Source organism: Chiloscyllium plagiosum, unplaced genomic scaffold (genome assembly GCF_037043375.1).
Source record: "Chiloscyllium plagiosum isolate Xiang-an unplaced genomic scaffold, Cpla_swu_hap1 HiC_scaffold_32, whole genome shotgun sequence".
NCBI lineage: Eukaryota > Metazoa > Chordata > Chondrichthyes > Orectolobiformes > Hemiscylliidae > Chiloscyllium > Chiloscyllium plagiosum.
In genome coordinates, this window is record NW_028270170.1 from 21,521,837 (window position 1) to 21,548,203 (window position 26,367).

The 26,367-nt window shown below is 42.2% G+C and overlaps 1 protein-coding gene and 1 pseudogene across 5 annotated transcripts in view; both read right to left on the minus strand.

Moving 5' to 3' along the window:
* The window catches only part of acbd4 (acyl-CoA binding domain containing 4), a 118,736-nt gene extending 92,681 nt beyond the window's left edge, over window positions 1-26,055 (minus strand). For 2 of the 5 annotated variants that reach the window (XM_043675059.2, XM_043675062.2), the window contains exons 1-2: window positions 25,996-26,055; window positions 14,432-14,569 (exon numbers count right to left, since the gene is read on the minus strand). In XM_043675059.2, the coding sequence (XP_043530994.1) occupies window positions 14,432-14,507 (76 nt within the window). In that variant the 5' untranslated portion in view covers window positions 14,508-14,569; window positions 25,996-26,055. Of the gene's footprint in view, window positions 1-14,431; window positions 14,570-21,571; window positions 21,691-22,626; window positions 22,773-25,995 lie in introns of those variants that run through there. The other 3 variants (XM_087977853.1, XM_043675060.2, XM_087977854.1) reach the window with 3 other exon arrangements.
* On the minus strand, window positions 12,006-14,387 carry LOC148141779 (uncharacterized; annotated as a pseudogene).
* Window positions 26,056-26,367: the final 312 nt, after the last annotated feature.

Below are 26,367 nucleotides of genomic sequence, written 5' to 3' on the forward strand. Positions count from 1 at the left end.
ACCCACTCTACACTCCAGTTCCTGCTGACATTCCTTTAAGGTTTATTTGTGATTATTGGACTTTTAAATGTCCAGTTCCAATTGAGAATGCATATGTAACTCTCTCTCATCGCACAGCTTTCAACAGCTGAAAGAAAAGAACTGTCATTTTTATTTCCTTTGGTTATCAAGGTATTTAACTTTGAAAAAAGTCTTTACACTCCTATTTTGCTCTCCACCTGCCTCCCACTGTGTGACTTTTTGTCACCTTCCTACTTATAACATGGGACTTCATCTTCAAAGGCTGGATGTGTGTGCATCGTCTGTGCAGTGCAGGATAGATTTGGCAGCAGAAGCTTTTGCTCCTTGCCCACATTCCAAGAACTGTTTTGTGCTCATCAACCTCAGACTCTCCATACAAATGGCAAGCTTCACTTCAGGCTCAGATGATCACAGCACTCGCACCCTCACTGAGAAAGGTCACCGGGTTAAACTGCTTCGGTACACAATCCCGACTCGTCTTTCCATGTCGCACTAAGGCGACGTTATATTGGGAGAGAAGTCCTCCTTCGGATCAAAGGTCAAGCTAAGGCGCTACAGAATGTTCCAAATTGGCACAAGGATCTCATGACACAGTTTGCAGTTGAGCAGAGAGTTCTTCCTGTGTCATGAGCAACACTTCTCCATAGAGCCATAGAGACCTACAGCACAGAAGGAGGTCCTTCACATCCACACTGGTCAAAAAGAGCCACCTAACTATTCTAATCCCATTTTCCAGCACTTGACCATCACAGCCTTGGCATCACGAGTGCACTCTAAATATTTCTTAAATATTGAGTGTTTCTGTCTCTACGAATCCTTACAAGCAGTGAGTTATAGATTCCCAGCACCTTCTAAGTGAAAACATTTCCCTCACAGCTTCTCTGAACCTTCCATTCCTTAGTTTAAGTCAGTGTTCCTCTGGTCAATGATCTCTCCACCAAGGCAACAAGTTCCTTCCTGGAGGAGAAAGTGAGGTCTGCAGATGCTGGAGATCAGAGCTGAAAATGTGTTGCTGGAAAAGCGCAACAGGTCAGGCAGCATCCAGGGAACAGGAGAATCGACGTTTCGGGCATAAGCCCTTCTTCAGGAAGTTCCTTCAACAAGTTCCTTCCTGCCTATCCTGCCCCTCAATTTTATACATTCTTCATCCACCAAGACAAAAGCTTCATTTAAGTTGGTTGTTATTTATGTGGCTCTACTGCAAGTGAAGTGGATGTTGTGTTTACTCGCTCAATGATATACAGTATATCTAAATCTGTATGATGTTTGAGATGTGATAAGGAGTTAAATTAATACAAAGTTTTTCTTTACCTAGGTACCTCTTGATTACTCTTAGAGCCAACAATACTCTGGAAACCCCAGTGCTACACCCCTCCCCCCAGTCCAAAGCTTGGAGGGGGTGGCCTACTGGTATTATCGTTAGGCCATTAATCCAGAAAGTCAGCTAACGTACTGGAGATCCAGGTTCAAATCCCGCCATGGCAGATGGTGAAATTTTAATTCAATAATAATCTGGATTTAAAAATCTACTGATGACCGCAAAACCACTGTCAATTGTCGGAAAAACCCATCTGCTTCACTAATGTCCTTAAGGGAAAGAAATCTGCCATCCTCACCTGGTCAGGCCTACATGTAACTCCAGACTGTCAGCAATATGGTTGACTCTCAACTTCCCTCTGAAATGGCCTAGCAAGGCACTCAGTTCAAAGGCCACGAGGGGCGGACAATAAATGCTGGCCAGCCAGTGATGCCCATGTCCGAGTGAATGAAACCAAAAGCTTTATCTCAGTTCACTGCATTCATCTCCATATCAACAGATTTCAGAGGACCTTTCAAAACTACCAAAGGCTCTGAATAAAAGTAGCAAAATGGAGAAAAACTTCAGAGAACAAACAACACCATTGGAAATGATTGCAAAAAGAATGCAAGACAGCCAAGTCAAAGCCATACACCAATCCCACTATACACAGCACAATTCACTGTTGAGTAACTGATTTGACTAGGTCCTGCCTAAGTTTTGCTTTTTCCCTCTGTTTCCCACATTCTGGGCACCAGTAAGAGATGTCAAAAGGAGCAGAACGAACAAAGAAATTAGCCGAGACCCCTGTCAATTCACTCTATCCTGAGACATTCAATGGTTGGCTGAGCGATATAAATGTACAACTTTCACCATCAGCAAAAAGTAGTGTTCGGCAGACTGAATGGCCTTTGTAAAGGGTGCAGATCCCCTGTTCCTCCCAGAGAGAGAGACAGAGAACTGGAAGTTGCCATCCTCTCTGACCCACACAACTCAGATATTTTAAGAAAATACATATACACCTGTATAACTTAGCTGTTGTTAAAAATCTTAATTGTTTTCCTATTTAAAATTTCCAAACTGACTTCATGAAGGACATTATAATACTTTTAAAAATGCTGCCTGTTGTAAATTAGTTTAAAAATCAGCTTTAACTTTAATGGCACTAATAGTTTGTATCCTCGCTAATTTAGTATCACTCACTGTCACTTAAAATCTGTCACATTTAGTGAAAAACTGTTCTGATAACAACAATTACTCTAACCTGTACAGAACGTTAAAAATCGTACATGGAGAGTAATTAAGTTTATCAAACACTTAGAGACATTTCAATTTGCTAAAGAGCACTTTCCTTTCTACCCAACCCCCATCCCATGTTTCCTTGTTTCCCAGAAATTCCTACTGGAAGTTGGAATATTTACATCCACTCACATTTCACTGAAGTAGTATTAACCTCAGTACAATTAAAATCTTAAGATATAACAGCAGAATTAGGCCATTCAGCCTACTGAGTCTGCTTCACCATTCGATCATGAAATACATGCTCTGGATTAGAGTCATAGAGATGTACAGCATGGAAACAGACCCTTTGTTCCAACCCGTCTATGCCGACCAGTTATGCCAACCCAATCTAGTCCCACCTGCCAGCACGTGGCCCATATCCCTCCAAATGCTTCCTATTCATATACCCATCCAAATGCCTCTTAAATGTTGCAATTGTACCAGCCTCCGCCACATCCTCTGGCAGCTCATTCCATACACGTACCACTCTCTGCGTGCAAGAATTGACCCTTAGGTCTCTTTTATATCTTTCCCCTCTCACCCTAAACCTATGCCCTCTAGTTCTGGACTCCCCCACCCCAGGGAAAAGACTTTGCCTATTTATCCTATCCATGCCCCTCAATTTTGTAAACCTCTATAAGGTCACCCCCCAGCCTCCGATGCTCCAGGGAAAACAGCCACAGCCTGTTCAGCCTCTCCCTATAGCTCAAATCCTCCAACCCTGGCAACATTCTTGTAAATCTTTTCTGAACCCTTTCAAGTTTCACAACATCTTTCCAATACCAGAATTGCATGCAATATTCCAACAATGGCCTAATCAATGTCCTGTACAGGCGCAACATGACCTCCCAACTCCTGTACTCAATACTCTGACCAATAAAGGAAACCATACCAAACGCCTTCCTCACTATCCTATCTACCTGCGACTCCACTTTCAAGGAGATATGAACCTGCACTCCAAGGTCTCTTTATTCAGCAACACTCCCTAGGACCTTACCATTAAGTATATAAGTCCTGCTAAGATTTGCTTTCCCAAAATGCAGCACCTCACATTTATCTGAATTAAACTCCATCTGCCACTTCTCAGCCCATTGGCCCATCTGGTCCAGATCCTGTTGTAATCTGAGGTAACCTTCTTCACTGTCCACTACACCTCCAATTTTGGTGTCATCTGCAAACTTACTAACTGTACCTCTTATGCTCGCATCCAAATCATTTATGTAAATGACAAAAAGTAGAGGACTCAGCACGATCCTTGTGGCACTCCACTGGTCACAGGCCTCCAGTCTGAAAAACATCCCTCCACCACCACCCTCTATCTTCTACCTTTGAGCCAGTTCTGTATCCAAATGGCTAGTTCCCCCTGTATTCCATGAGATCTAACTTTGCTAATCAGTCTCCCATGGGGAACCTTGTCTAACGCCTTACTGAAATCCATATAGATCACATCTACTGCTCTGCCCTCATCAATCCTCTGTGTTACTTCTTCAAAAAACTCATTCAAGTTTGAGAGGCATGATTTCCCACGCACAAAGCCATGTTGACTATCCCTAATCAATCCTTGCCTTTCCAAATACATGTACATGCTGTCCCTCAGGATTCCCTCCAACAACTTGCCCACGCCCGAGGTCAGGCTCACTGGTGTATAGTTCCCTGGCTTGCCTTTACCACCCTTCTTAAACAGTGGCACCACGTTTGCCAACCTCCAGTCTTCGGGCACCTCATCTGTGACTATTGTCAAACAGTTCCAAGTTACTGGCTGACTAGACCAGCAGGAAAGCCAAGAATGTAAAGGGGGGAGAGAAAGGAAGATGCTACAATGCAACAAATTTTTTTAAACTGATGAATGCTTGTGGTAGTTTGGCCTCTGAGCCACACAAATTTTCTCCCAGAAGAAACTCTAGCCCAGCCATTATTGTTATCACGTGGAGTTTTAGATGGTGTTGATGATGGGGTGAACAATTATGAGATACAGAGGCAGTTAACGTGTTGAGACTCTTTCAAACTAAGTATTTATTTTCACCATGCTAATTATATACATTCTGATTCAGCAAGAGGATTAAGCTGATGTTCCTTCCTCAGTTTTATCAAGATTGTGAAGCAATCATTGATGGAAGTGCTTATGTCTTACGCTGCCAGATACAATCTCAGATGTCTTGGGTAGATTTACTGCCTCAAAACCTTCTTAACTGATATTAGTCGAAGTTACTGATACCATGTGGAGACAATTACCTCTGCAAGATCTTAGCAGAAGGTAATCTTGGTCTTGTTGAGCAGTAAATAGGTTTATTACACATTAATAGCTGGTTAAATTATGTCAGAAATGTATGACCTATTTTGATATGAAGCCGAAGGAAAGGAAAAAGTAGTGACTGCGTCTTTCATAAAACCATTGCGTAATTCTACAATGCTCTGGAGAGTGGGCAGGCAGTTTCCATTTTAAACAGATAGGTAGACACCATCAGGCTTCACATAAGAGTAAGTAGACATTATTGCTTTAGTAACGTGCTGTTAACATGACAAATAACCACTGAACTTCTGCTGAACACACGGAGAACCAGTTATGTCCTACCAGGAGCTGTCCTTCATTTTCTGAGGGGGTGGAGCTTACTTTGTAATGCCAATCAACCCTTTCCAGTCCCTACTACTTTATTTAACAATGTACACACTCAGGTGTTAGGCCTTTGTTCTGTAGTCTAGCACGTGGGCGAAATTGAGGCAAATTGTCACTTTCAGTGCTCTCTGAGTGAACATTTTAAATTAACTTGATGTGGAACACTAAACACCAAGAGCTTGTGTGAAGAACCTGGACACCCACTCGGATCACATCGCTCAATGCTTTTTTTCATTTATAGCAATAGCAGCTGGAGGTGCAGAACTCAACCTGGTGTTTCTACTCTAAATAAAACATAATCTGGTGACATCATGTGGTCAAACTCAGACTTGCAATCTCTCCATTTCCAGTTTTAGAATGATGAAAATGATAAGGCTCATAATGTGTGCGCACTGGGTGTAGACATAGTTATTTGGTGTCTATTTATCAGTTTAAAATGGAAAGCGCCTGCCCACTCTCCACAGCAGAGTTAAGGAATGGTTTATGAAAGATACAGTCACTGTTTTCTTCCTTTCTTTTGGCATTCATGTAAAGCTCCCCTGTGATGTTGACATTTACATTTGCTACTGTTAGGAATCAGATAATAGCTCCAACACAAGAAGCCATTCAGCTGGTTATATACACACTGGCCCTCTGCAAGTGTTAGTCAGAAAGTACACACAGTTACTGGATTAGTGGTGCTGGAAGAGCACAGCAGTTGAGGCAGCATCCAAGGAGCAGCGAAATCGACGTTTTGGGCAAAAGCACTTCATCAGGAATAAAGGCAGTGAGCCTGAAGCGTGGAGTGATAAGCTAGAGGAGGGTGGGGGTGGGGAGAAAGTAGCATAGAGTACAATGGGTGAGTGGGGGAGGGGATGAAAGGTGATAGGTCAGGGAGGAGAGGGTGGAGTGGATAGGTGGAAAAGGAGATAGGCAGGTAGCCTTTTCCTTACAGCTCTGCATTTTAAAAAAAAACTTCAACTAATCATCCCATTGTCATTTGAAAGCCAAGATCAAATTTGCCATCATCGTGCTCTGAGTCAAAAACAAACTGCAGATGCTGGAATCTAAAGTAGACAGTGAAGAAGGGCTTATGCCCGAAACGTCGATTCTCCTGTTCCTTGGATGCTGCCTGACCTGCTGCGCTTTTCCAGCAACACATTTTCAGCTGGAATCTAAAGTAGACAGGCAGGAGGCTGGGAGAACACACCAAGGCAGGCAGCATCAGGAGGGACAGGCAGGAGGCTGGGAGAACACACCAAGGCAGGCAGCATCAGGAGGGACAGGCAGGAGGCTGGGAGAACACACCAAGGCAGGCAGCATCAGGAGGGACAGGCAGGAGGCTGGGAGAACACACCAAGGCAGGCAGCATCAGGAGGGACAGGCAGGAGGCTGGGAGAACACACCAAGGCAGGCAGCATCAGGAGGGACAGGCAGGAGGCTGGGAGAACACACCAAGGCAGGCAGCATCAGGAGGGACAGGCAGGAGGCTGGGAGAACACACTAAGGCAGGCAGCATCAGGAGGGACAGGCAGGAGGCTGGGAGGGGAGCGAATGTTCAAAGTGGTGGATGGGGCGCCATTCAAGGTTCCATTTTAATGCTGAATATTTTCGTCAAACGTCCTCTCAGCCTTTCCATCTGGAAAGATATTAGCTGCAGCTCCTCTAACATATTCTCAAACTTTGAGGCAGCCACAGAATATTTTTTCGACACCTTCTCTAATGCCTTCCATTCAGCAGAAAACTGTGTAAATTCTCGTTGTTCCAATTTTCAAGCCTGACGGACTAGGAAGGTTTAAAGGAAAACAAACAAAAATGCTTGTGATTTTCCTCTGTCACATTCAACTTGACTGCTTCCATTTCATGATTGCTTTCATTCAGTTCTGAAAGAAGTTTCTGAAAGATGAATCTATCCTTTGTCTTTATAGAATGAACTTCTGTATTTTGTTTCACCTTCACTCTGGTAGGTGACTGGCCAAAGAAAAGAAACTCTAGCCTTTACTTTACACTTTTTATAACTGCACAGCGTCTCCAAGTTTCAGAATTACTTTGCTGACTGTGAAGTGCAATTGTAAGATGCAAATATTGTCATGAAGGATATGCTGCAGCTAATGTGCACACAGCAAGCTCCCAAACACAAGGTGAGCATGATCAGATAACTGCTTTCTTGTCATTTTGATTAAGGAATAAATATTAACCAGAACTCTGGGGAGAACTCAAGCACCCTTCTTTGAAATCGTTACGAGAGAGGACAGATGTTAAATCTTGCTTTGTGATGCTCATTACGAAGCATGTCAGGACAATTTGTGATGTTAAAGATGCTGTATAAACATAAATCGTTGATGTTGTTTATCTCACAGAAGGGACAACACCTCCGCTTAGTGCAGTGTTCCTTTGCACTACACTGGAGGTGGCAGCTTTGACTTTTCTGGACAGGTCCTGAAGTGAGGCTTCAACCCCCAACATCAGAAACAGAGGAAGAACTGTCATCTGAATCAGGCACAGAGCTTTTAACAGGGGGGCAAAAGGCCCTTCAGCCGATCGTGTCTGTGCTGGTCATCAAGAATCCATCCAGTCTAATTCCATTGGCTCTTAGGCATGCGTGCTATGGCACTTAAAATGTTCATTTAAATAAGTTTTAAATATTTTTATGGTTTCCACCGCTACCACCCGCTTAGGCAGTGAATTCCAGATACCCACCATCCTCTGGATGAAAAACACTTTCCCCTCAAAGCTTCCTGCTCCTTACCTTAAAACTGTGGCCCCGGATACTGTCTCTTCGATTAAGTAGAAAGGTGCTCCCTATCTTTACACTTGTCCACCTCAACCAGGTCTCCTCTCAGCCTTCTGTACTCTAAAGAAAACCAACTCCAGTGGGTTTCCGCCACTCACTATCAGCACTACTGCATACACTAACTGTCTCATTGACATAAAAAAAATGCAGTGGAAGACTGGAGACCTACTAGTGTACTAAAGTCATAGAGGTGTACAGCACAGAAACAGACCATTCAGTCCAACTCGTCCATGCCCACCAGATATCCCAACTCAATCTAGTCCCAACTTGCCAGCACCTGGCCCATATTCCTCCAAACCCTCCCTATTCATATCCCCATCCAGATGTCTTTTAAATGTTGCAATTGTACCAGCCTCCACCACTTCCTCTGGCAGCTCATTCCATACACATACAACCCTCTGCGTGAAAAAGTTGCCCCTTCGGACTCTTTTATATCTTTCCCCTCTCACCCTAAACCGATGCCCTCTAGTTCTGGACTCCCCCACGCCAGGGGGAAAAAAAAACTGTCTATTTATCCTATCCATGCCCCTCATGATTTTATAAGCCTCTATAATGTCACCCCTCACCCTCCGACGCTCCAAGGAAAACAGCCCCAGCCTGTCCAGCCTCTCCCTATAGCTCAAATCCTCCACCCCTGGCAACATCCTTGTAAATCTTTTCTGAACCCTTTCAAGTTTCACAACATCTTTCTGATGGGAAGGAGACCAGAATTGCACGCAATATTCCAACAGTGGCCTAACCAATGTCCTGATGAGCCGCAACGTGACCTCCCAACTCCTGTACTCAAATACTCTGACCACTAAAGGAAAGCATACCAAATGCCTTCTTCACTATCCTATTTACCTGTGACTACACTTTCAAGAAGCTACGAACCTGCACTAGGGAACCATAAAATAAAAGCTGTGAATTCTCTTCAACACCACCAGCTAACAGTCTCTCACAATCAAATACAGACCATCTCTTACTCAGCTGTGGGATATAGACATTGATGGCTGGGCCAGCATTTACAGAGGAACCTCGATTATCCAAAGGACACGGGTGGGGAATATTCCATTCGGTTAATCAAATTCCGGATAAGGGAATGACGGATAACAGTTTAACCAAGCATAGGGACCCTGCGATCTTGCCGGATAATCCGATATTCGGATAATCGAATGCTGGATAACAGAGGTTCCTCTGCATTGCCAATCCCTAGTTGCCCTTGAGAAAGTGGTGGTGACCTGCTTTCTTGAAACAGTGTTGACCCAAAATGCCCTTCAGGTGAGAAATTCAGAACCTGAACAGCACAGATGGAATCAGGAAAATACACCAATAATTTACTCAAAAAATTGTGCAAGTTGGGTTGCAGTTCAAGATTCAAATAGAAATAATTTGGCCAATTACGAAGATAAAATTAATCAAGCAAATCATGCTACAATTATTTATTTTTAAAAATTTGATCTATTTTAGAGCAGTAACCTGGGCAATTGACCCAGTTACAACTTTCATTAGCGTACACTTAACAGTTTCTTAATAAATAACATAAGTTGGGATTGTAAGAAAGCTTTGAAACTGACTCTCTCCGTGTGTGTGTGTGAGAGAGAAAGAAAGAGAGAGAGTGTGAATGAATTTGAAAAGCCTTCATGTTATCCAGGAGTGCGGCAGGTCCAGATTTGTATATGAAAATTGACCTAGTAAACTGAGTAGGTTTGGGTTCAAACCCCAGCTGCTCCAGAGGGGTGTCTAAGCATCCCTGAACAGGCTGATTAACAATATCTAAAAGATGGTGTAAAACACGTGCATTGATTTTGAGTGTAACTCATTTTGTTTAAAAGTCAATCTTTTCCATTAGTTCATCTGATGTTGCCCAGGTATTGATCTTTTTTGATGAGAGGGAGTGGAAATGCCAGGTTTAAGCATACTTGCACCTGAAGCCCAGAGGTGGCACCAAAGAGCAATTTTTCAAAAGGGCATCGAGAGAGGAAAGAGGCAGCCAAGAGCAAACAAAAACATTCAACACACCATTGGCGACTAGCAAGGAAGGAAGAATTAACTTTTTAAACATAGTCCTGGCTGCCCTCCCACATATAACCCTCCATATACTAAAAATCCTCGAAACTTCTGCCTCCCGTGTTGCTCACTCACCATCACGGTGCTCACTGACCTAGGCTGGTTCCCAGGTGACTGTGAATTTAAAATTTACATCATTGTTTTTAAACTGCTCTATGGCATGACCCTTCAAATCTTCTCCAGCTCCCCAGGCCTTTAAAATGGCTGCGCCTTTCCAATTTCACTCTCGTGTATCTCTGATTTTAATCACTGCACAATTGGTGGACATCATGTCAGCTGCTTAGATAGAAAACTCTTGAATTCATCCCTGACATTTTTCTAACTCACTCTCCACCTTTAAGACGCTCCACAAAATGTTTTTGACCTAGCTTTAGATCATTTTCCCAATTGTCTCACATGGCGCAGTGTCATACTTAATTGTAAAAAGGTCTCGGTTTTATCTTGGGGCATTTTATTAAACTTAAAAAGCTACTAAATAAAGATAGAGGTCATATAAGCTGTGCACACAGAGAGCAGGAAATGGTAAAAGTGAGCTTTTCTTTCAATTGACAATGAAGCCAATTATAACCGAAGAGAGAGCTATAACACTCATTACCAATGCCAGTGAAAATAACCATTTCTCCCCCATTTCTAATAGCCCAAGAAAATTACTGATTGACAGTTTGTTTCGTAGACCAAAAAGGACCATCATTGATGTCTAAATTTCTCACGTAGAGAAATCTTAGCCAAATCGCCAGAGGGATACAACGGATAAAACCTAATGTTTTCAGACATGAAAGGTTGAGGAGACAATGTTATAGTGGTTACACTACTGGACAGTAATCCAGAGGTCTACGTTAATGCTCAAGGGGCACGAGTTCAAATCACTCCTTGTTAAAATCCAAATGCAATCAAGAAACATGGAATATAAAGCTAGTTTCTTAATGGTGATTATGCCAACCATGATTAATTATTGTAAAAACCAACTTGACTTTCTGGCAAAGTCTGCTGTCTTGACCTGGTCTATGAGAGTGCAGACACAGAGTAACATGGTTGACTCTTAATTTCTGGATGTAGATTTACTTGCTGAGCTGGAAGGTTCGTTTTCAGACGTTTCATCACCATACTAAGTAACATCATCAGTGGGCTTCTGGATGAAGTGTGTGTGTGTGTGTTTAGGTTTCCTTGGGTTGGTGATGTCATTTCTTGTTCTTTTTCTTGGGGATGTAAATGGGATCCAAGTTAACATGTTTGTTGATTGGCATTCCAACTGGAATGCCATGTTTCTAGGAATTCTCGCGTGTGTCTCTGTTTGGCTTGTCCTAAGATGGATGAGTTGTCCCAGTCGAAGTGGTGTCCTTCTTCATCTGTACGTAAGGATACTAGTGAGAGTGTGTCATATCCTTTTGTGGCTAATTGATGTTCATTGTATCCTGGTGGCTAGTTTTCTGCCTGTTTGTCCAATGTAGTATTTGTTACAGTTCTTGCAAGGTATTTTGTAAATGGCATTAGTTTTGCTTGTTGTTTGTATGGGTCTTTCAAGTTCATTAGCTGCTGTTTTAGTGTGTTAGTTGGTTTGTGGGCTACCATGACGCCAAGAGGTCTGAGTAGTCTGGCTGTCATTTCTGAGATGTCTTTGATATAGGGGAGAGTGGCTAAAGTTTCTGAACTTGTTTTGTCTGCTTGTTGGGGTTTGTTGCTGAGAAATTGGCAGACTGTGTTCATTGGGTACCCATTGTTTGAATACACTGTATAGGTGATTTTCCTCTGCTCTGCAGAATTCCTCTGTGCCGCAGTGTGTGGTAGTTCATTGAAATAATGTTCTAATGCAGCTTCGTTTGTGGGGTGTTGGGATGATTGCTTCTGTAGTTCAATATTTAGACAATGCTGGTTTGAAGTTCCCCATTGGTTGTTTGCTTTCCTGTGACATCTAGGAATGGCAGTTTGTTGTTGTTTTCATCCTCTTTTATTGATGGTCACGAAGGTTTCCTCTAAATGTTCCGTTCAGTGATGACAAATGTGTCAATGTAGCGGACCCAAAGTTTGGGTTGAATGATTGGCAGAGCTGCTTGTTCAAGTCTCTGCATTACTGTCTCTGCTAAGAACCCTGATATCAGAGATCCCATGGGTGTTCCATTGGTTTGTCTATAAGTTTTGTTGTTGAACATGAAGTGAGTCGTAAAGTATAGGTCCACAAGCTTGATGGTACTGTCCTTGCTGATGAAGTTGGTGGTGTTTGATGTATGTGTCTTTGGTTCTTCTAATAGTGCAGTCAGTGTTTCCTTGGCCAGGTTGGTGTTGATGGATGTAACAGTGTTGTTACATCAAAGGAGACCATTATTTCATCCTCTTCTATCTTGGTGTCTTTGATGGTCTTCAGGAATTCTTCTGTGGAGTGGATGGAGTGGCGCAAGTCTTCCAAGTGTTTTAGTCTTTGGTGTAGCTCCCTGGCCAATCTGTAAGTAGGTGTTCCAGGTAGCGAAACTATGGGTCCTGGTTTGTGAATTTGGGGTAATCTGTAGAAGTGTGGGGTGTTGGATCTATCTGGTTTCATTTTTTGGAAGTGGGTCTTATTTATTTCTCTAGATTTCTGAAGTTTCTGGAGTAGGGCTGTAATTTGGTTCTCTAGTTGTGGGGTCGGGCCTATTGCCACTTGTTGGTATCTGCAAGTAGTGCGTTCGCTTTCTCAATGTAGTCTCTTTGATTTAAAATGACTGTCAAGTGTCCTTTGTCTGCAGGTAGGATAACAATGTTTTTATCTTTGTTTAGTCTTTCTAGCACTATCCTTTCTTGAGTATGGAGTGTTTCCTTTCTTTTTCCTGCTTAATGCTGGTGCAACTGCCTGTCTGATGGTTTGCTGAGTTTCCTCCGAGTTGGTTGTTTTCCAGTGTTGTTTCTAATGCTGTGAAATCTTTCTTGTCCGCATCCTGAAAGCTGTAATTTCATTCTCTTACTTAAGATGGCTTTTTCAGTGTCTGTTAAGGGTTGGTCAGATAAGTTTTTTTAATTCATGCTTCTAAGTTGTTATTTTGTCTAAAGTCTGTCTAGTTTTTTTTTCCCTGCAGGTCTCACTGATGATGTTACTTTGTATGGTGATGAAACGTCTGAAAACGAACCTTCCAGCTAAGCGAGCAAACCTACGTCCAGATCCTCAACCTGAGCTACAAATCTTCTCAAAACTCACTAACTCTTAACTAGCGGTAACCTAGCAGACCACTCAGTTCAAGGGAAATTATAGAATCATGGAATCCCTACAGTGTGGAAACAGGTCAATTGGCCCAACAAGTCCATAGCGAGCCTCTGAAGAGGAAGCCACCTAGACCCATTACTTACTCTATTACTGTACATTTACCCTGACCAAAACACCGAACCGACACATCCCTGAACACTATGGGCAATTTAGCATGGCCAGTTCACCTAACCTGCACACCTTTGGATTGTGGAAGAAACCAGAGTACATAGAGGAAATCCACACAGACATGAGGAGAATGTGCAAACTCCACACAGACAGTTGCCCAATTAAGGATGCATCTTGCTAGTAATACCCACATTTGATGAAAGAACAAAAGGAAAAACTTGTGATTCATCCCTGAGTCTCTCACATATGACTGCCATAATGTGCCCAAAACAGGACAGGGATAGGATCATTCTATAGAAGACTGTGCAAAACAGCTTTGATAATCCTGTGAGGTCCCTGCAGCCTTAGAGTTCAATAATTTTGGGGCTTGACCACCTTCATCCATGTCCAGCCCCAACACATCAGGCCTTGTCAGCACATGGACTACTACTGCAACCATCCCATTGTAAGCTACTAATGTTCCCCATTGTCAGCTACTCATTCTCCCAGGCTGACCTTCACTCATTTCTTTATCTGTCTAACTGCTGTTTTCTCTCTCTCTCCCTCTCTCTGGGCTCCATCTCCACCAATCATTTACTCTTCCTCCATCACTCCCCACCTTCAGCACATAAATCAACCTGTTCCTAGCTACAATCAGTCCTGAAGAAGGGTCACTGAACCTAAAATATTAACTATCCTTTCTCTCCACAGCTGCTGTCAGACCTGCTGAGTTTCTCCAGCAATTTCTGTTTTTATTCCAGCTTCAATTATGTTAGAATATGCTCATAAGGATGCCACTTTTAAAAACATGGCAAGTGATCAACAGATGGTTGTCCAATCCTCATTCTTCAAAAATGAAATGAGTAGCTGCCCCCTGAAAATAGATGTAGAACTAGTGTATTCAGCCCTAGCAGAGACTGGAGAGTAGATAGCCTGGTAGACCTCTCAGAGGAAGAATGGCTTCAGAGGCAAAGTAGGGAAGTAGAAAATAAATGAGAGAGAAAAAAATTGTGATACGGCTTTCATCTTACACCATTTCTATAACAGCACTAAGGTCGGGAAAAAACAAAAGACACTTACCATTTTTTGGCAAGGCCTGGATGACTGAGACAGCTGCCTGAAACTGTCTCTGGCAATCAGAATGAACCTCTGCCATGCTGTATTTGCAGGTGTCAGTGGAAACTTAATTGAGCAATCCAGTTTTGGAGCCTTACGAAGCTGTTGGTACAAACACAATAGACAGTGAATGACTAATGTAACTCACATAGCTTTGGTGATATCAAAGAATGATTGTGTGGCACCTCACAAATATCATCTATAGTCATGTTCACAATTGGTGGATAGTGTTGACTAATTGCAGAGGGGTACTGATGCCAAATATTTAATTTGCAATCAACAGAAATAGTACTGAAGACTTGTGCTCCAGAACTAGCCGTGCCCACAACCTGTGAACAAATAAATTATCTCAATTTTAAAAATATATTCTTTGGGATGTGGATGATACTGCAAAAACCAACCTTTGCTGCTCCTCCCTATTTGTCCCTGAACTGCATGGCACATTAGGCCATTTCAATGGGCAATTACAAGTCCACGGCATTGCTGTGTGTCTGGATTGCCACATCTTGGTTAGACCAGCTAAGGATGGCAGATTTCCTTCCTTAAAGGACATTAAATGAACCAGAAGGGGCTTTACAACAATTGATGGTCACCATTCCTGAAACTCTCTTTATAATTCCGACCTAATTGCAGTTAAATTCTGCCAGCTGTCATTGAAACAAATTAAAAAAAACACAAACTGGCCAGTTATCTCCGCCATGGGATCCAAATGTCATTGGCAAAAAAGCCATATATGTTCCTGTCTAATTACCCCTGTTGGCGAGCTGTATTCTTGATGTTATGCAATAAGTATATTTCTGGTTAGAGTGCCTTTAGGGAGTCCGACTCAGCGGAAGTGAAGGAAAGATGTTGTAATTCTAGGCTAGGCAGGGATGGGACTTGAAGGGGAACTTGCAGGGTGGTGGCGTTCCTATCCATATCCTGACCTTGTCATTTTAGGTGCTGGAGGTCACAAGTTTGGAAATGCTGTTGAAGGAGGCTTGATGACTGCGATGTAAGTTGTGCCAACCTGCTTTGTGCCGATCGTGTCAACTTTTGAGTGTTGTTGGAGATGCACCCATTCAGAAAATGGAGAACATTCCATCGTACTCTGGATTTGTGCCTTGTAGATGGTAGGCAGGTCTTGGGGAGTCAGGAGGGGAGTCTCTGAGCACACAATTCCCAACATTTGACTTGTTCAGAGGGAACTTCAAAGCTGAAATTTGGAGATAATTCTCGCTAATACAGACAGTTATATTGAACATAAAACTAGTCCGGATTCTGATCATTAAAATAGTTTCACAATACCACAACTTCCTTCAAAACTATACCTATTACTCTGATGGTAAATTGCAGATACCACACTCTGCACAGCCCCCATACATTCAGCTCATAAAAAAACTGATGTGAACGTCTGCGGTTTGCCAGTAGAATAGATCTGGGTAATCAGGGTAAAAGCTGCAAACGTCCCTGCAATTATGAAAGTGAGAATTTTAAAAACAGCTATTGTTCATTTCCTGTTCTTCCACTTTATGTCCTCCCCACATTATTCTCTCTCTGTCTCTCCTGCTGCTGCTTGTATCAGGTATACACCAGGATCCACATAAATAGGAACTGAGCCAATAAGCAGATGAGCATCAAAAGGTCATCTTTGAAAAAAAATCTAATGATATGGAAATGGAGAATTATTGAAAAATTGACAAGTCTGACAACAAAACAAACAAACAGTCAGCAAGATATACAGCCACATACTTCTGAAGCAACAAGCTTTGTTATCACTTTGATCTAATTTCATAATCATATCAGTTACAACAGTCTACAGCACAGAGTGATAATGCAACTGATTTTTTTGGCAATGCTTTTGGACGAGCCAAAATAAAAGTAAGAAAAGGAGATAGATCATTTATTTTGTGATATAATGCTAACTCAGGAAGCTAAGGCAAAACAGTCGTTAAGTTATAAGATCATCAAGTACTGTGAAGAGTTGTTGGATATCCCTGGATTATATCATTCAGAGCTATTTTACATATGGCTCTTCTACAGTATCACAGACTGATGCGTTTTGAGCCAAGGAGAGCATGGTCGCATGTCTTTTGATGCTTTCTCCTTCAGACAAAAGATCCAGGTTGCTAATAACAAGGATCTTTCAACAGTGTCACATACTAATAGTCCGAACAATGAAAAGTCATAGCTACTATCACAACACTGCACCGATCAGAGATGGGTTGCAGCATGACGTGCAAGATTTCCAACACAATAAGTTCCCTATTTCGATTGTGGGGAGTTACCAAGACTAGGAAGTCACCATCAAGAGACAGCCAAAACTATGAAAGCAGAATATTTAAAGAATAGTGCTCTTTTAACAGGACCCTTTCACTGACTGGATGGGAGGGGAGACAACCTCTCTTCCGAATAGAACTCTTGAGGCTTTTCCATTTTTTTTAAAGAAAATGAAAAGAAGAGCCTGTATCTAATAGGATCACCGAGGAAAGTTAGTATTGCGAGTGAGAAACCAAGAACATGAATGAAGCTGAGATACGCAGGAAATGAATGAGTTTGGCCTTGGGTTGGTGAGCCACTGCAGAAGTGATTTTACAGATTACATAAACCTTACCTCACCTTTCACCCAAAAACTCAGCAGCAGGCCAAGGCAATGTGCACCTTTGTGCTAAACTGGTAAAAGAACGACAATTTCAAATGACATTTGGGAGTGAAGGCAGGATGGGGGAAGAGGAAGTTTTTAAAACAGGGCCAGGTGTTACAGGCAGCATAACAGCAATCAATCAAGTGTACCCAATTGAGATGGCAAGGCTTGGAGCTGCAGCCACTGTGTTTACACAAATCTGTTTATTGCCCAATTACATTTTGCAAGCAGAAGGCTTGGAATTAGTGTATATTGTCCTCGATCCTGAACAGACATTTTAGAATCTTTACCAAACTTTTGACCACACAGCTTAGTACACTGCATCACTAAATCACTGGTTTAGTTTTCTGGATGAATAGCCCTGTATTGCAGTTTCAATGTCTCTTAAGGAATTCAGATTTTTTTCCATTCACAAATGCCTAATTGAGAATAATGTATAATGTTCAAACTTCCTGTTGGTGATACAACAAATGAATGGTACAAGTTCTTTAATGCAGGTTTTAACACCTTTTTTGAAACAGGTTAACACCTCCACATTAGTAGCAGAATGCCAAGTGAAGCATTCATTGCTGACAACTCCCACTGCTTATACCAAGTGTGCTTGTGCAAACACAATCTGTCTTTTATAGACAGTGATCTGAAGTTCATTACTATTTTCCCATGTCCCTTTCAGTCTCATCTCCCCTGCTCAGACCCCTCAGCCCTGCTATCAGCTCCCTGACCTTGCAGTCTCTTCAAAGAAACTGCAAAAGATTTCACTGATTGTGATAGTGACAGTGACTGGTTATGCCAATATTAAAAACTGTGGAAATGCCAACAGTTCAAGAACAACAAATGGTAACAGATGTGAGCCTCACTTCAGTTGATCTTTCTCCATCTGTAACGGTTGACATTTCCACTTTTTTTAAAATCTGGAGGTAGTCAACGAAGGCTGTTAAAACAGAAATTGGAAAGAACCAACTGAGAAAGACCCTGTTCTGTGCGAACTTCTAGTCTAAAACTACGAGGAATGTGATGAGAGCTACAGGGACAGAGTGCAAATACAGCAAAGTAGGTCAGACTAAAATTAACAATTCGATCTAAAGGTTGACTGCATAATGGCACGGTGGCTCAGTAGTTAGCACTGCAGCTCACAGTGCCAGGGACCCAGGTTCAATTCCAGCCTTAGGCAACTGTCTGTGTGGAGTTTGCACATTCTCCTTGTGTCTGTGGGTTTCCTCCGGGTGCTCCGGTTTCCTCCCACAATGCAAAGATGTGCAGGTTAGGTAAATTGGCCATGCTAAATTGTCCAAAGTGTTCAGGGATGTGTAGGTTAGGGGTTAATGTGGAACGGGTTTGGGTGAAACACTCTTTGTAGGGTTGGTGAGGACTTGTCAGACCGAAGGATCTGTTTTCACGTTGTAGGGATTCTATGAAAAATAAACTTTAATATAGGTATTTCTGCCCAAACTAAACGGAGCTTAAGGTGTTATAACTGACAACTCCGAACTTCACATTAATGCAAGTGTATAAGGAGCAGGAGTAGGTCATCTGGCGCATTGAGCCTGCTCTGCCATTCAATAAGATCATGGCTGATCCTGATGTGGAGGTGCTGGGGTGGACAAGGTCAGAAGTTACATGACACCAGGTTATAGTCCAACAGATTTTTTTTTGGAAATCACAAGCTTTCAGAGTGCTGCCCCTTCATCAGGTGAAGTAAAGAGAAGCACACAGGCACAGAATTTATGGGCAGTGAGATCAAAAGATCACACAAATGGTGTGAGTGGAGTGTCGAATAAGTCTCTGGAGGTGATCAAAAGTGTCTGACACTTGTGATTTCAAATAAACCCGTTGGACTATAACCAGGTGTCATTTGAATTCTGACCTGAATTCTTTCATGAACTCAGCTCCACATACCTGTCAGCTCATCGTAACCCTTAATTTCTTTACTGTTCAAAAATCTCTCTCTTTGCCTTAAAAACATTCAATGAGATAACCTCAACTGCTTCACTGGGCAGGAAATTCCCATAGATTCACAACCCTTTGGGTGAAGAAGTTCAACCTCAACTCAGGCCTAAATCTGCTCCCCATTTTGAGGCTATATCCCTTAGTTCTAGTTTCACCTGCCAGCGGAAACAAACTTCCTGATTCTATCTTGTCTATTCCCTTCATAGTTTTATATGTTTCTAAAACATCCCCCTCATTCTTCTAAATTCCAATGAGCCTAGGCCCAGTCTACTCTATCACTCCTCATAAACCAACCCTCTAATCTCTGGAATTATCGTAGAGAACCTCCTCTGCCCCTCCTACAGTATCAGTACATCCCTACTCAAGTAAGGTGACCAAAACTCTACACAGAACTCCAGATGTGGCCTCACCAGCACCCCATACAGCTGCAACATAACCTCACTATTTTTAAACTCCTAGCAATGAAGGACAATATTCCATTTGACTTCTTCATTACCTGCTGCACCTGCAAACCAAATTTTTGTTAATCATGTGCAAGAACATTCAGGTCCCTCTGCATAGCAACATACTGCAGTTTCTCACCACTTAAATAACAGTCCATTTTGTTGTTATTCCTACCAAAATGAATGACTTCACATTTACCAACAGTGTACTATCTGCCAGACCCTGTGAAGGCGAACACAAAATACCTGTTCAACACTTTAGTCGATATAAGTGACTGTCATTATACAGGAGAGTTTAGGTGGTGGGTTTCTATTCCCAAGAATACATCCCAGGGCACAATATATTAAACCATGATAAAGTATTCCTGGGAGTAACCAGTGACACGGAATTTCCTAGGTGATGATTCGTGCAAAGATCTGGGTGGTTTAGTGAGCTAGCAAATTGCCTACTAAACTCAGGATGAGGATCCAAATCCATCTGGGAATCATATGACAAAAGCATAGACGACTATTCCGTTTTACAAGATCACAAGATACTTTTTAATGGTAAATGCCAAACAATTCATCACAACTCTTCCATCCATAAATCTCTCCCTTTGCTATCTTTAACTGATTCACAATTAATTTTAGCTTTTCACATCTCCAAGATTTTACCCGGAAATCCACCAATACATTATGTGAAGAATTTGTTCATAACAGTTTTAGGTTCATCCTTTGTTTGGTTGAAATCCTCAATATTCAAAACGTACCTGGATATTCACCCAAAGTTCATACAAGGTGAAGGACTAAGCTGGACCATGGGATTACTTTCTACAATTCCATAACTTTCCACCAAGCTTCAAGGCCCCAGTTTTAAATGAGTTCGGACAATCTCAGTCAGTTCTCAACAGACAAGTCCACAACGGTCAGTCACCAACACATTCAGATCTATCAGTTGTGACAAATCATAAATAACTTTAAACAATAAAGTAGAGAATACAAGACTTGCTGAGGTTAACATTAAAGGCAAATCTCTATTTCATACGGTGACAGTGGTTCAGATAGGGTCAATGTTGCAGAATGCATCAGGCTTCACCCAATCCAATGATGGAATAGAATTAGAAAAAGGCAGAACATCTTCAAATTTTGTTGGGGGCAAGACGGGACTCCCAATAGTCTTAATAACAAATGTCTAACCTACCCACATAATTTGTACTCAACTGCTGTCATGCAAAAAACATGTTGTTTGGGAGCTCTTGAAAGCAGAGATTGTGTCCTAACCTCGAGGCCAGGAGACCCAAGTTCAAGTCCACCTGTGCCAGAGGCACATAATAACATAACTGATCAGGTTGCTTTGAAAACCTCAATCTTGTTTTGCACAAGAACATCATCTTGTCAAGCCTCAGTATCGGTCTTCCCTTTCCACTGTAAGCCAAGCCGGCACTTAGACCCAGATAAGAAAAGGTTGGTGACAGCAAACAACCCCAACAAGCTGGTAATGTCAGCCATGCAACACATATAACAATTTACTGTGATTTACAGCGTGTGGTTAGATTCCAGAACTTAAACATATTTCATCCATACCCCAGTACTGCCTGGCCTAATGAGTACACAGTGGGTGGCACGGTGGTTAGCACTGCTGCCTCACAGCGCCAGAGACCTGTGTTCAATTCCCGCTCAGGCAACTGTCTGTGTGGAGTTTGTACATTCTCCTCGTGTTTGTGCAGGTTTCCTCCGGGTGGTCCGGTTTCCTCTCACACGCCAATAATGTGCAGGTTAGGTGAATTGACCATGCTAAACTGCCCATTGTGTTAGGTAAAGGGGTAAATGTAGGGGAATAGGTCTGGGTGGGTTGCTCTTCGGAGGGTCGGTGTGGACTTGTTGGGCTGAAGGGCCTGTTTCCACACTAAGTAATCTAAAAATAAAAGAACAGAATGGAAACTGGTGCCATGTATCTCTCACCCTTCACTATCACTAACAACCTCTACAAATATTGACCAATATTGGAGGCTGTGCCAGCAGTCTCTTGAGTTGCACAACAAATTACATCAGCAGCATAATGTCAATCAAGGCACTCAGTGCAGCAAACAATTCCTAAAGATTTAAACTAACCTGGTCCTGATTAGTGTCAAAGACCCAGAGGACTATTTGCACCAAACTTAGAGGTGCATTTTGCACACTGACATTTGCTTGATCAGTGCTGGAATTGCTCATAGGTTGAGTTCGAGGCCCTCAAGTTCCCTGCTGGGAGATGCCTAAAATGGGAATGAGAAAAATAAATCATACTGCAATCCCACTCTCCTACCCCACGTAGATGTAAAAGGGTGAAATGTAAGAAATAAGAGCAGAAATAGATCATTGTGGCCTTGGAGCCTGTTCCACCAAATAATTAGATTACATTACAGTGTGGAAACAGGCCCTTCGGCTCAACAAGTCCACACCGACCCTCCGAAGCACAACCCACCCATACCCCTACATTTACCCCTTACCTAACACTACGGGCAATTTAGCATGGCCAATTCACCTGACCTGCACATTTTTGGACTGTGGGAGGAAACCTGAGCACCCAGAGGAAACCCACGCAGACACGGGGAGAACATGCAAAGTGGGAAAGGTACTTTCCCACTTGCTCCCACCTCCAACTACCCCCCCCACCCACTTCATCACTTGATTTCCTGAGGCACCAAAAACCTGGCCAACCCAGCTTTAAATATCTCAACAATGGAGCATCAATAAATCTGGAATTCTAAAGATTTACAACTGGTTAAGCAAAGAAAGTTCTCTTTATCTCTTAGTCCAAAAAGGTAAGCCTCTTAACCTGTGATCGGTGCCTCTATGTTTCAATATTGTAATGGACCAAAACAAAACACCCTTAAAACATATCAAGGAGATCGAGACTCTAAATTTTATCTTATTTAAATGCAAGTATAAGGTGTTGCATTCCAGCTACAAGTTGATTGGTCAAACTACTAGGTTTTAAGCAAAACACTTTATTCTTACACCACAGTTAAATTATAAACCAAAAAAAAAATTGTCATAACTTTAACCGAACAAAATACTTAAATTAATATATATTTTAACTACTACTCATCAACTGTTCCAATATAGCAGCATTCTACAAACACATTGCTAGCAAAGGCAAATTGAGCAAAACAGATCGTCCTCACTTGTGATCCTCTCTCAGCCAGGACAAGCAAAAACCGAGAGCGAGGGCTTTTGCAACATCAGCAGAGAGAGCGTTGTATCTAACAGCTTCAACTCCAAAATCCTAACTTCAACAGTTGAGTGGTAACTTTTTCACAGAGAAGGTGGTGCACCTAAGGAGGAGTGGCCAGATAAAGTGGTGAAGGCAAGTACAATTACAACATTTAAAAGGCATTTGGATGGGTATATGAATAGGATTGGTTTAGAGGGATATCAGCCAAATGCTGGCTAATGTGACTAGGTCAGATTGGGATTTCTGGTTGGGGAGGACACATTGAACTGAAAGATCTGCTTCTGTGTTGTATGACTCTATGATTCTATAACTGAAAACAAAATGAAAACCCTAGCTCTGTGAGCTTAATTCCATCCATTCATGCTTCTTTTGCCTAAAGTTAAAAAAATCTAAAGCTATTTACTCTGCTTTCCATAGTGCAAGCACCTTGGTACCAGATTTAAAACATACTTCAAGAGAAACAGGACAGATCAATTCCCTCTTAAAAGGCACATCTCCTCACAATACCCCAGCCATAACAAATATCTTCTCAATATCTGCCCTGTGAAGCCCATTCAGAACCTTTACCATTACCACCTTCATTCATCTAAACTCCAGACTGAAAGGTTAGGGCCTACTTACTCAGCCTCTCACAACAGAATTGTCTTTTTCCAGGAACCAAACTTGTAAAAGTTTAATGCTTTGCCTCTAAGGCAAATACATCTTTGCTCAATGCTCAGAATAATCTAGGTGTGCTCTCACCAAAACTTGAAGCAACTCACTTGTACTTCAATTACCTTTCAATAAAGGCCAACACACCACTTAACGTCTGAATTCCTTGCTGTACATGAATGCTCACTTTAGTTCCTTATAAGAGTATACCCACATTTCTCTTAAATTTTATTTTTAAATTTCAGATCTTTGAAAATAAAGTTATTTTTAAGCCAAAAAGAATAACCTCAAACATGCCTTGATACCCAGTACCTATCACCTTATTGCCGACTCACTTTACAACTCCACAGGTGAAGTTTTTTTAAACAAAATTACTAATCAACCATCTGACATGTTATTATACACCTCTGGTGGGACTTGAGCCCACTCCCCTTGTCTCAGGAAGGAGAGACACTATCACTGCAGCAAAAAGAACCCTTGGGATATGAGCTTGAAGGTGGGATTTAATTATACAGGGGTTGATATTCCATCTCTTTCCAGCCTCAGCTGGAATGAAGTTCTGGGCAGAAGGACTGATGATTATTGGCATTTGAGGCTATTGAGTGGCCAATTAAGGATGACTGTGTTCAACCTCTTTCTCTTCCTGAAACCACAAGAAATAAAAGCAGAAATTAGGCCATTTAGCTCATTGAATGGCAAAGCAGACTAAATCATGGATTATACATTTCTCAACTCCATTCTCCTGCTTTCTCTCTGTAGCCCTTGATCACTTTGACAATCTATCTCAGTCTTAAATATACTGAATGACCTAGTCTCCACAGCTTTCTGTGGCAGTGAATATCACTCTCTGACTGAAGAAGTGTCCCGTTATCTCCGTCCTAAAAGGTCTCCCCTTTACTCTAAGGCTGTGTCTTTGGGTCCTAGTCTCTCCTGCCAACAGAAACATCTTCACAACATCCACACTGTCCAGGCCAATTGGTATTCTATCAGTTTCAATTAGATCTCCTCATTCTTCAAAACTCCATATAATCCCAGAGTCCTCAAACATTCCTCATATGTTAAGCTTTTCCTGGGAGCATTCTTGTGAACCTCATCTGAACATGCTCCAGGGCCAGTACATCCTTCCTGAGATATTAGATTAGATTAGATTCCCTACAGTGTGGAAACAGGTCCTTTGGCCCACCCAGTCCACACTGACCCTCTGAAGAGTAATCCACCTTCCCCTCTGACTAATGCACCTAACATTATGGATAATTTAGCTTGGCCAATTCACCTGCCCTGTATATCTTTGGAGCGTGGGAGGAAACCCACGCAGACCCGGGGAGAATGTGCAAACTTCACACAGTCACCCAAGGCTGGAATCGAACCTGGGTCCCTGGTGCTGTAAGGCAACAGTGCTAACCACTAAGCCACCCCGCCATCCCTGAAAATGCACACAATATTCCAAATGTGGTCTGACCAGAGCCTCAGATGTACATCTCTGCTTTTATTTTCAAGTCCTCTCAAAATAAATGCAATCATTGCATTTACTTTTCCAACTACTGATTCAACCTGTAATTTTACCTTGAGAGAATCCTGGACTAGAACTCCCAAGCCCTTTTTGCACTTCAGACTTGTGCATTTTCTCCCCATTTAGAAAATAGTCCATGCCTCTACCAAAGTGCATTTTCCCACATTGCGCAAAGAAGTGGCAGATGGAGTACAATCTCCCAACCTGTCCAAATCCTTCAGCTTCTGACTCCCACCCTCCATCCCAACCCATAAGTCACTCATTGTACTTTATCCCATCGCACTGTTAACGTGGGAGCTACCAGATTCCAAATGGGAGGTACTTTCACTCGTGTTTTTTTTAAAACCAGGCCCATTAGTGCCCTCTCCAATGCCATCAGCTGTGCTGTGCCTTCCCTGGAAAAAGGATAGAGAGGGTCTCCTGCCAGTTCTCAAGACCCCCAACACTTCAACAAGATTCCACACTGTTTCTCATTACAACCTCACTGAAGGAATGAAGCAGGTTGGAGTGGGGAGAAGAGGGAGGGAGAGAAGAAGTTGCTACAGATAATTATATCAAAAGGTACAACAGCCTCACATTGAATTCGAAGAGATTATGCCAGTTGGGTGCAGTGAGGTGATGTTGTTTTCCCATTGACACCTCAGTGAGACCACACAGTCTCTAGTTACTGGTTAGTTTCACAAACACCTACAAAACAAGGTATGCACCAGCAGTGTGAAGGGACACTATCCCTTTTTAAATAAAAAGCCCTCAGAACATGAGCAAAAAAATCTTTTGAATTTTGCAAATCAAACACAGCTACCAGGAATCATCCTGTTAGGCTTAAAAACGAAAGCTATTCCAATGCACGGCCCTGATGGAAAATAGCACATGTTCCATGTATGCTATTGGGCTCGCTTCTCACATTCCCCTAACAGCTCCACCTTCAGTGCGGTGGGTAACGTCGTATTCGTGCGCTTCTGTTCAGTGGATAATAGGCTCGACATTGCTACATTCAGCAATAGGTTTAAACTGAAAATCAAGATAATACTGGCCTTCTAACGCAGCGAAAGGAACATAACCTAGAGAATTAAGCAACAGCAGAAACTCCACAAAAAACGTCCTGGACATTTCAACTTAACCAGAATTTGTAATAATAATCATAATGTAGACAAATACCCTAAAAGTATAAACAGCTCAGAGGAAAAGGCCTGCACAGCACCTTCACCAGCCTCAGTGAAATGAATATACAGGAAGTATAATCAAGGAGGTGGAGTTACAGCTCACTCCAGTCACTTTTTAAAGGGAAATTGTCTCAGAGAATGCACAGCAGCTTTGGTGTTCAGTCAGGTCATACAGTAAACTCAGTCCCACTAGAATAAGCACCGTAGTCTGAGCGAGATTTAAGCAAATTTACTCTGCTTTTGCAATATTTGGAGGATATTAGTTTAATTTTGGTCCACATTTTTATAAATATCTGCTGTAGAGTTAAAGTCCCCAATGTCTGCTGCTGAAATGATGTTACGTGAAGCAAACTGTAGCTATTTCTGA